Below are 11,335 nucleotides of genomic sequence, written 5' to 3'. Positions count from 1 at the left end.
GAGCCGCGGACCTGCGACAGTGGCGATGGGAGGAGCCGAGCCGGCACCGCGGCTGGCGCGCGGGGCTGCGGCGGCGGCGGCGGCGGCAGCGGCGGCTCCGGGTGAGTCCGCTCCTCCCCCTCCTTCTGCCACAGCCCCAGCCCCAGTCAAATCCCGGGGGTCGGCCCCGGCGCATGGGGGCGGGGTAGATGCAGAGGCGCGTGGATCTCGGGCCGGGGAGTGGGAGCGCTGCAGCGCTCTCTGGCCACCCCGGGGGAGGGGCACGTGGCCCTGGAAGGGGGTCCCGAAACACCTGGGTGTATCCCACCCCTCGCCCACCGATCCCCAGCGCGGGGGGATCGTTTCCTCATTCCGTGGCCCCTAAGGACTTAGGGCTCCGTGGCTTTTCGAAGTCCCGGACATCGTTCCCCTCCCCTGAAGCGTCTTGGGACCCCAGCGTCTTAACCCCCCAAAACCTTAAAAAAAAAAAAAAAAAAAACCCATCCTCTCTGCAGCCCGGAGGCATTAAGGACTTCAACTCCCAGCAGACCCTGCAGCGCCGGGTCTATGAAGCCGCAGCAGCGCGAGCGCGAGACCTGCCGGGAATTGTAGTCTCTAAGCCCTCAACGGGAGCTGGGGGCCCGGAGGTGGGAGGGGGTGGCCGGGCTCCCAGTGGGTCGCCTGGGGTCGGGCAGCTGGCTCGAGTAGGGCAAGATGTGACTGTTAAGCTGAGCTTTTTCTCCCGGCCTCAGCCCCTAGATCAGACATTCCCTCTCATTACCCGGCGCGTGGGAACGGGTCCACAGCCCCTTCTCCGCCCTAGAACCCCCATGGGCTGCCGCCCGCCGCCGCCTCGGCTGCCACCCAGGACACGGCAGAGATAAGCGCAGGTGAGTGTGACCATGCCTGTCTTGGAGTCCTGGCCTTCTGCAGCACCCCCACGACACCTGTCCATCTGTGAGCCCTGGTCTGTCTGTTCCTAATTCCCCTTCAACCCATCTTGATGCCTGGCTCCGAGCCATGTGTCACTAATTCCCCCTCTCCCCACATCCACCTCTCCTTCCTAGCCTCCTCTCATTTATGTGCTCATTGAACCTTCCCTTATGAACCCATGTCTGTCTGCCCAGCCCTCCTCTCTCCTTTTGTCTATCTGCGATCTCTAGCCATCATCTGCTGTCCTTGCCCACCCATCCATCCTCCCATTCGACCGTTTCTCTTTCAAAGATATTTCTGCCCACACTCCTGCCTGCCCCTCTTCACCGTCTCTCGTCCTCTCGTCTCTCAAGCCCCCGTGAATTAATTACATCTCGGTTCATTCCTTGTCACTGTCCATCCCAAGTCTCAATCCTTGACTTTCCTTCTGCCTGCCTGTTCACCTCTCCATCTCTTCGGAGCCTCAGTCTGCCCTTCACATTATCTCTGTCTCCCCTCCCTGTATCTCTCCCTCCCTCAACTTGGTCCCCATCTCTGCATCTCCACCTCTCCACCCCCAGCTCCCACCATACCTATCCACCTCCAATCTCTCTACCCACATCCATCCTTCTCTCCTGGCCCTCCCCGCGTCTACCCCAGTCTGGCCTCCTTGGTCCCTGGACCCTCCAACTGCTTTCCTACCCTAAGCCCCTGTCATCCTGCTCCTGCTGTCTAAAATGCTTTTCTTTAAAATGCTTTTCCCACCCTGGCGCCACTGCCCCCCGCCTGTGGCTGGCTCCGTGTCATCCTTCAGGTTTGGGAGAGCCCTCCCTGACCGCCCCCCTCTGAGTTCCTTTGTGACACATTCTCCAGCTGTGTCCTGTGGAGCGCTTCTCACAGACAGTCTGAGAGTGACCGGTTTGTGCATGTGTTTTTGTTTGCTTGTTTACTCTATGTCTCCTCTCGTTGGATTGTGACACCGGGAGGTCAGGGAACTCCAGGACCTTGTTCTCTGCTGGATTCGCAGCAACCAGCACAGCACGTAGGGTGTAGTTGGTGCTGGATGGATGTTTGTTGAATGAATGAATGATGAATGGCTGGCACCTTGTCTGCTCATCCCTAACTCCTGTTCCTTCATCTGTGCAGCCCTAATCTTTGTTTCCTCATCTGTCCATCCCTTTATTTGTGCATCCTCATTCTTAGCCCCTTCACTGCCCTTCTCCATCTCTTCCTCCTTGTTCATTTGTCCCTGTTCTCTGTCCTCTACTCCACTCATGCCCATCTCTGTCCCCTTGACTTACCCAGTCCCTGCTACTATCTCCATCCCTAATTTCTGCCCTCTTGTCTGTCTACTCCTAATTCCTTTTCCTTGTCCATCCCTAATACCTGTCACCTTGTCCTTCTTCCTCGAATCTCCATCCCTAATCCATCTGCCCCTAATCTCTGTCCCCTTTGCCCATCCTTCCTTTGCTCGGTGTCTCTTTCCACCCTTATCTCCACACCTGCCCACCCTGCACTCCCATTCTGTTTCCCATCTGCACCCTTGCCCCATCCCTCCCACGCACAGGACCAGACGGCCACCATGTCAGGAGACTACGAGGATGACCTCTGCCGGCGGGCACTCATCCTGGTCTCGGACCTCTGTGCGCGGGTCCGAGATGCTGACACCAACGACAGGTGCCAGGAGTTCAATGACCGAATCCGAGGCTATCCCCGGGGTCCAGATGCAGGTCAGCACCCCTGCCTGTCTTGGCCAGCCCCCTGCTTGCACTATGGCCAGGAGACTCGGAGCAGAACTGCTCAGCTTTCCATTGCTTGTGGGGTCAGTCCCTCATAGAGTCTTGCCCCCATCCTGCCTGCTGCTGCCCTTCTCCCAAATCTCTGATCCAAGGAGAAGGAGCTGTGTGGTCTGCTTTTTGAGTTTTGCCCTGTGGGCCTCCCTCCGACTACCACCACCAAATGCCCCCTTCAGATATCTCTCTGCATCTTGTGCAAATGTCAGGCTCTTGAGTCAGACTGACTTGTTTGGGTTCAAGTCCCATCTCCCTCACTTTATTAATAACTGCATGGCTGTAGGTAAGTGACTCTTCTTCTGGGACTCAGTCTCCTCATCTGGAAAATGGGGATAATAAAAGGGATGCTTCATAGAGCAGATGAAAGACTTAAATGATATAACACCTACGAAGCACTTAGAACAATGCTGGGATTCACTTACTGAGCACCAACTGTGGTCCAGGCAGCATGCGAGGTCCTCTGCACATCTCAATGATTACTCACAGTGACCCTTTGTGGAACATATAATCCCCATTTTCAACAGAGGAAACTGAGGCTGAGAAGGGTGAAGTGACCTGTCCAAGGTCACACAGCTAGAAAGCAGCAGGGTTCTGGGAATGAGGAAACATTATGAGTGCCATTGTCCAGATGAGGAAACGGTGACCAGAGGAAGCATGTGCTGAGTGATTACAACCACAGTCACACTTGCTGAGCACCAGGGCAGGGCCTGGCACCTCATGTGCAGGATGTCCAGGTGACAGTCATGAGGGATAAGGCCGAGAGAGCAGCAGTCGCTTGCCCAGAGGCTCAATGGTAGCAGAGGCAGAACTGAATCCTGCATAGTCTAGTACAGCACTGTAGTCTGGAGGTGCCCATGACCACCCTCAGGTTCAATGATTTGCTAGAATCATTGACTCACAGAACTCAGGAAACTGTTTTTGTTTGTCTGTCTGTTTGTTTTTGAGATGGAGTTTCACTCTTGTTGCCCAGGCTGGAGTGTAATTAATGGTGGGATCTCGGCTCACTGCATCCTCCACCTCCCAGGTTCAAGTGATTCTCCTGCCTCAGCCTCCAGAGTAGCTGGGATTACAGGCGTCTGCCACCATGCCCAGTTAATTTTTTGTATTTTCAGTAGAGACAGGGTTTCATCCTGTTCGCCAGGCTGGTCTCGAACTCCTGACCTCAAGTGATCCATCCGCCCCAGCCTCCCAAAGTGCTGGGATTACAGGCATGAGCCACCACGCCTGGCTGGAAACTGTTATACTCATGGTTATGGTTTATGACAGTGAAAGGATACAGACTGAAGTCAGCAAAGGGAAGAGGCACCCAGGGCAGAGTCCAGGACAGACCAGGGGTGAGCTTCCAGTCATCCTCTCCCAGTGGAGTCACATGGACAGTGCTTAATTTTCCCAGCAACGACGTGTGACAGCATGCACAGTCTATTACGAACCAGGGAAGCTCACCTGAGCCTTGGTGGGCAGGGTTTTTATTGGGGGTCAGTCTCATATACGTGACTGATTGCTGGTGTGGCTGACTTTAGTCTCCAGCTCCTCCAGAGGCTGAGCTGGAGGCCTCCAGCATATATCACAGTGTTAACATAGACTATGCCACATGATCCAAGGCCCCAGGTAAACAAAGACACTCTAATCAGGCAGGACATTCCATGGGCTTAGAGGTTCCCTCCCGGGAGCTGATCAAGGGCCAAACCTTTCTCTGGGCGAGGTGAATCTTCTACTGCGCAACTACACCACCTCTCCACGCCCAAATAGCTCCCCAGTCTGTGCAGACAGGAATGGGGAATCTGTCAGGGTTTGTGGGATTCATGTTTTGAGTTGGACAGGGTCTGAATCAGGCTGGCAGTAGGGGAAAGCATCTGTTTAATTTTTCTCCACAATGACCCTGTTTTCTCAACTCAACCTGTGTTCAGGAGGCTCGTAAAGTCCTTGCCTCTGGTTTCTAACAGGCCACCCAGAATGCTTAGTGAGTGTTGGTCACTTAAAAAGGAGCACTCTGGGCCAGGTGTGGTGGCTCACACCTGTAATCCCAGCACTTTGGGAGGCTGAGGTGGGCGGATCACAAGGTCAGGAGATCGAGACCATCCATGGTAAAACCCTATCTCTACTAAAAATACAAAAACAAAAAATTAGCTGGGCATGGTGGCAGGCGCCTGTAGTCCCAGCTACTTGGGAGGCTGAGGCAGGAGAACGGCATCAACCCAGGAGGTGGAGCTTGCAGTGAGCCAAGATCACACCACTGCACTCCGCAGAGATCGCATCACTGCACTCCAGCCTGGGTGACACAGCGAGACTCCGTCTCAAAAAAAAAAGAAGGAGCACTCTGGCCAGGCATGGTGGTGCATGCCTGTAATCCCAGTACTTTGGGAAGCCAAGGTGGATGGATCTGAGGCCAGGAGTTCAAGACCAGCCTGGCCAACATAACAAAACTCCGTCTATTCCAAAAATACAAAAATTAGCCAGGCGTGCTGGTGCCCCCGTCTATTCCAAAAATACAAAAATTAGCCAGGCGTGCTGGTGCCCACTTGTTGTTCCAGCTACTCAGGAGGCTCAGGCACAGGAAGTGCTTGAACCTGGGAGGTGGAGGCTGCAGTGAACCGAGATCATGCCACTGCACTCCAACCTGGATGACAGAGCAAGACTCTGCCTCAAAAAAAAAAAAAAAAAAAAGCACCCCAAGAGGGAGGGGGGAAGGAAACCCAGAGTTCTTCTGCCAGTGCCTGGTATATGTCCCTGCAGGGCCACTTCCTCTCTCTCAGAGCCTGTTTTCTCATCTGTAAAATGGGATAAGTCATTCCAAAGTTATATAATGTCATAAGGATTAATGTCACACACCACTATAGCTTCACTAAGCAGTACAGGACCAGAAGGCAACCCCTTCCTGCTGTGTGTCCCCTAATATAACTGGACACAGCCATTCCACTCAGCTGTCCTTGCCGGAAATGGCCTAGCTACCTGCTTCCCCACCATAACCCACTGTCTGTCAGGAGTAGGGATTTTCCCCGTCTTTCACTTTGTCAACACCCAGAAGTCCATTTCAAAACAAATTCCCATTCCTTGAAGGTCATTTCTGAAAAACCCCACTCCTGGTACCAATTACTGAAGAAGCCTAAAACCTTTGATTGTAAGAACAATTCTGTACTTGGGTTTCTCTGCAAGGCATATCAGCACATATGTGGCATTCAGAATGCGTTAGCTATCTTGTTGATGGTGTTGGACGCACATAGTGGCAGCAATAGGATTTATTATTCTAATAAAAATTCACATTTGAACTACCATTTATTGGGAAGCGTTGAGGTGTGATAGCATCATAGTAAAGACCATGGGCTCTGAAGCCAGGCTTCCCAGACTTAAATCCTGACTCTACCACCTACCAGCTATGGACTTTGAGCAGGTAACTATGGGTATACAGACCTCAGTTTTCTTTTGTGGAAAACAGGGATAAATATGTTGCCAACCTCATGTAGTGCCTGGCAGCCTTAAATAACCTGATCTCTATAAAGTACTGAGCTATTTGGCATGTAATCACCCCTCAAGATATGTTTGTTATTATCTTCCACATGTGATTTACCTTCTGCATTCCTTCAAACTACTGTAAGAGGGAAGAACTGATTTTTCCTACTTGGAAAATGGGAAATGTAAGGTTCAGAGTGGTTAAGATATGTTCCCAAGGCCACACAGCAAGCGTGATTTAAACCCTGCCCTGCCTAACTGTGTCATGCAAGGTCCATGCTTCCTTGACCATCTCTGAGCATTTTGGAGGACCTCGGTGCTACCTCACATGTTGTGTTCTATTATAGAGAGGCAGCAAAGTCTAGTGATTAAGAGAATAAAATCTGGAGAGAGACTGCTGGATTCAAATCTCAGAACTGTCATTTATTACTTGTAAAACCTTAAACAAATCACTGAATCTCTCTGTGTCTCAGTTTCCTCATCTTTAAAATGGTCATATAGAACTACTGGGCTGGGCACAGTGGCCACATCTGTAATCACAGCACTTTGGGAGGCCAAGGTGGGAAGATTGCTTGAGGCCAGGAGTTCGAGACCAGCCTGGGCAACATAGCAAGACCTCATCTCTACAGAAAAATTTAAAAGTTAGCCAGGTGTGATAGCACATACCTGTAGTTCCAGCTTCTTGGGAGGCTGAGGTAAGAGGATTGCTTGAGCCCAAGAGTTCGAGGGTGCAGTGAGCTGTGATTATGCCACTGAACTCCAGCCTGAGTAACAGAGATTCCATCTCTTTAAAAAAATACAATACTTAACCTTGTAGATTGTAGAACATAAATTAAATAATACATGTAAAGTGCCTGGCACTTGCAATTGCATGGACAATTGCATGGCAAATATGAAGGGTTAACTCTTTGGGGACAGCAGAGGGAGGATGTACTGTGACCCCATCCTGACCCCTACCTCTGTCCTCGTTCTCTCCAGACATCTCCGTGAGCCTGCTGTCGGTCATCGTGACATTCTGTGGCATTGTCCTTCTGGGTGTCTCTCTCTTCGTGTCCTGGAAGTTGTGCTGGGTGCCCTGGCGGGACAAGGGAGGCTCGGCAGTGGGCGGTGGCCCCCTGCGCAAAGACCTAGGCCCTGGTGTCGGGCTGGCAGGCCTGGTAGGCGGAGGCGGGCACCACCTGGGGGCTGGCCTGGGCGGCCATCCTCTGCTGGGCGGCCCACACCACCATGCCCATGCCGCCCACCATCCACCCTTTGCTGAGCTGCTGGAGCCAGGCAGCCTGGGGGGTTCTGACACCCCTGAGCCCTCCTACTTGGACATGGACTCGTATCCAGAGGCTGCAGCAGCAGCAGTGGCCGCTGGGGTCAAACCGAGCCAAACATCCCCTGAGCTGCCCTCTGAGGGGGGAGCAGGCTCTGGGTTGCTCCTGCTGCCCCCCAGTGGTGGGGGCTTGCCCAGTGCCCAGTCACATCAGCAGGTCACAAGCCTGGCACCCACTACCAGGTGAGAGAGGATACTGGGTTGGGGGTCCACTCTGAACTTCTGCTCCTCCTCTGTGTCTCTTTCCTATCTATAGCTCTTATGAGTTTGGGATTTGGAGGGGAATCGGGGTATTGACTCCTGGATCTTAGGGAAAGAGGAGGCTGGGGCCCTAGACTCCTGGATCTGAGGGAGGTTGGGGCTGTGGGGTCTAGACCCCTTGGACCAGAAGGAGTAGGGGACTGGGGGCCTGAATTCCTGGGTCCAGAGGGAGGAGACTGGGGGCAGGACTTAGGACAGGAAAGTAGAGGAGAATAAGGTTGGATCCCCAAGTCCCCTGTGGCACAAGGCAGTTCACCCCCTTTCACCCTAAGCCAGGATTGGTAGTGGGACCTGGAGTTCCTTCATTCATTATTTCTCAATATACATGTAAATGTATATTGAGCACTGATATAAACTAGGCCTGAGAGGGGTGTTAGGAAAACACCAGACTCTGCCCTCCTGTCACTCACAGCGCAGGGGAGGCGACCCCCAGACTGGCTGTCCTGGTGTAGCCAGGTTGGTGAGACAGGAAAGCGACTCAGGGAACCGCAGCTGGGAGAAGGCTGGGAGCTTCCTGGAGGTGGAGATGTCTCAGCTGAGACCTGCAGGCTGAGGGAGAGTTGGGAAGGCAAAGAGGCAGGGCTGTGACCTGGGCATTCCAGGTGAAAGGAGCGGCCCAGGCAAAGACAAGAGGAGAACGAGATCCTAGTGCATTGTGAGGACAGCCCACACCAAGGGGACAGCCAGGGCACCAAGCCTTAGTCACCAAGGCATGAGAATAAGTTTGAAAAACGAAAAACTTCAGGCTGGGCGCAGTGGCTCATGCCTGTAGTCCCAGCACTTTGGGAGGCCGAGGTGGGCAGATCACTTGAGGTCAGCAGTTCGAGACCAGCCTGGCCAATATGGTGAAACCCCATCTCTACTAAAAATACAAAAACAAACAAACAAAAATAGCCGGGCATGGTTGTGTGTGTCTGTAATCCCAGCTACTCGGGAGGCTGAGACAGGAGAATCTCTTGAACCTGGGAGCCAAGATTGCACCACTGTACTCCAGCCTGGGCAGCAGAGTGAGACTCCATCTCAAAAAAAAAAAAAAAAAAAAAAAGAAAGAAAGAAAGAAAAAAGAAAAAGAAAACTTCAGAGATGTGACTACAGACATCAGACCACATGGGGCTTTGAGTGCCCGCCTGAGGGTCTGGGACTTTGTCCTGAGGGCACTGAGGAGCCGTGGGAGGGCTGTGAGCAGGGGAGGGGCAGGCTCAGCTCTGGGTGTAGAAGGAACCCTCTGGGGCCATATGGGAGTGGGCTGGAGGGAGACACTGGAGGCTGAGAGTCCAGGAGAGGGCAAGGCCTGAGCTGTGACCAGGACAGTGGGGATAGAGAGGAGAGACAGCCGGGGAGATTAAGAGAAGGGCAGAAGAGCATTCAAAGAAGGTCTGCCAGGGGTCCATGGAGAAGCATCCTGGGTCACCAGCTTGAGGTCCAAAAGAGGTTACTGGAAGCTGGTGCATGCACAGGTCTGGGCTGGAGCTAGCTTTGAAATGGGGAGAATGAGGCTGGGTGTGGTGGCTCACGCCTGTAATCCCAGCACTTTGGGAGGCCGAGGCGGGCAGATCATCTGAGGTCAGGAGTTTAAGACCAGCCTGACCAACATGGTGAAACCCCATCTCTGCTAAAAATATAAAAATTAGCCAGATATGGTGGTGCGTGCCTGTAATCCCAGTTACTCGGGAGGCTGAGGCAGGATAATCACTTGAACCTGGGAGGCAGAGTTTGCAGTGGGCCGAGATCGCGCCTTTGCACTCCAGCCTGGGTGACAAGAGCAAAACTTCGTCTCAAAAGAAAAGGAAAGAAGGAAGGAAGGAAAGAAGGGAGGGAGGGAGGGAGGGAGGGAAGGAGAGAAGGAATGCCCCCAGATACCAATGGGGAATCTGAGACTCAGAGAGCACAGTGGCTTCCTCAAGCTCACACAGTGAGCAAAGGAGGGGACTTGTGGCCACCTGGCTGGGGGATGGAGGGAAAGGCAGGGAGGAGTCTCCCAGGTCTCTGCACGCAGTCAAAGATCAGAGCCACTGACCTCACCTTGGTCTCCCCCCCACCCCCTACAGGTACCCAGCCCTGCCCCGACCCCTCACCCAGCAGACTCTGACCTCCCAGGCGGACCCCAGCAGTGAGGAGCGGCCACCTGCCCTGCCCTTACCCCTGCCTGGAGGCGAGGAAAAAGCCAAACTCATTGGGCAGATTAAGCCAGAGCTGTACCAGGGGACTGGCCCTGGTGGCCGGCGGAGCGGTGGGGGCTCAGGCTCTGGAGAGGCAGGCACAGGGGCACCCTGTGGCCGTATCAGCTTCGCCCTGCGGTACCTGTATGGCTCGGACCAGCTGGTGGTGAGGATCCTGCAGGCCCTGGACCTCCCTGCCAAGGACTCCAACGGCTTCTCAGACCCCTACGTCAAGATCTACCTGCTGCCTGACCGCAAGAAAAAGTTTCAGACCAAGGTCCGGAGCAGCGGGCTGGACACCGGGTTCCCACAGAGAGGGAGCTAGGGCTCTGGACTCCTGGGTCTGAGGGAGGAGGGGCTGGGGGTCTGGACTTCTGGGTCTGAGGGAGGAGGGGCTTGTCCTGGACTCCTGGGTCTGAAGGAGGAGGGGCTGGGGGCCTGGACTCCCGGGTCTGAGGGAGGAGGGGCTGGGGGCCTGGACTCCCAGGTCTGAGGGAGGAGGGGCTGGGGGCCTGGACTTCCAGGTCTGAGGGAGGAGGGGCTGGGGGCCTGGACTCCTGGGTCTGAGGGAGGAGGGGCTGGGGGCCTGGACTCCTGGGTCTGAGGGAGGAGGGGCTGGGGGCTGGACTCCTGGATCCTGTGGAGGAGGGGCTTATGGGCACGGTGTCTGTCTCCTGTCGCCCACCACCACCAGGTGCACAGGAAGACCCTGAACCCCGTCTTCAATGAGACGTTTCAATTCTCGGTGCCCCTGGCCGAGCTGGCCCAACGCAAACTGCACTTCAGCGTCTATGACTTTGACCGCTTCTCGCGGCACGACCTCATCGGCCAGGTGGTGCTGGACAACCTCCTGGAGCTGGCCGAGCAGCCCCCTGACCGCCCGCTCTGGAGGGACATCGTGGAGGGCGGCTCGGTCAGTGGCCCTCTCCCCTGACCTTCCCCTTCCCAGGGCCCTGAGACCCCCCGGGTTGCAAGCCCCCTGCCCTCAGAGTTCATAACTTCCTCACTTCTTGTCCCCACATTTTTCTGTTAAAATGTATCACACTGGGGAAGACTGCAAACTTACAGGCAAGAATAGAGAATGAGCCGGGCGCGGTAGCTCATGCCTATAATCCCAGCACTTTGGGAGGCCAGGTGGGCAGATCACTTGAGGTTGGGAGTTCGAGACCAGCCTGGCCAACATGGAGAAACCCCATCTCTACTAAAAATACAAAAATTAGCCGGGCATGGAGGCACATGCCTGTAATCCCAGCTACTTAGGAGGATGAGGCAGGAGAATCGCTTGCACCAGGAAGTGGAGGTTGTGGTGAGCAGAGATCATGCCATTGCACTCCAGCCTAGGCAACAAGAGCGAAACTCCATCTCAAAAAAAAAAAAAAAAGAACAGATAATGATACAATGGACACCGTTCCTCTCCTCAACATCGCCAAATGTTAGCATCAGGCCTGGATCCGATTTTCCAA

The 11,335-nt window shown here is 54.3% G+C and overlaps 1 protein-coding gene across 9 annotated transcripts in view; it reads left to right on the top strand.

Moving 5' to 3' along the window:
* The window catches only part of SYT3 (synaptotagmin 3), a 36,181-nt gene that overhangs the window by 18,251 nt on the left and 6,595 nt on the right, over positions 1-11,335 (top strand). Inside the window, exons 1-6 of one of the 9 annotated variants that reach the window (XM_063802121.1) lie at positions 18-101; positions 732-869; positions 2,459-2,621; positions 7,110-7,635; positions 9,762-10,149; positions 10,567-10,785. In XM_063802121.1, the coding sequence (XP_063658191.1) occupies positions 2,474-2,621; positions 7,110-7,635; positions 9,762-10,149; positions 10,567-10,785 (1,281 nt within the window). In that variant the 5' untranslated portion in view covers positions 18-101; positions 732-869; positions 2,459-2,473. Of the gene's footprint in view, positions 1-17; positions 102-493; positions 870-1,046; positions 2,622-7,109; positions 7,636-9,761; positions 10,150-10,566; positions 10,786-11,335 lie in introns of those variants that run through there. The other 8 variants (XM_024351607.3, XM_016936662.4, XM_063802120.1 and 5 more) reach the window with 8 other exon arrangements.

The sequence above is a fragment of the Pan troglodytes genome, chromosome 20 (assembly GCF_028858775.2).
Source record: "Pan troglodytes isolate AG18354 chromosome 20, NHGRI_mPanTro3-v2.0_pri, whole genome shotgun sequence".
NCBI classification, from domain to species: domain Eukaryota; kingdom Metazoa; phylum Chordata; class Mammalia; order Primates; family Hominidae; genus Pan; species Pan troglodytes.
Note: the sequence above shows the minus strand (reverse complement) of the source record. Positions and strands in the feature narration are given on the sequence as shown.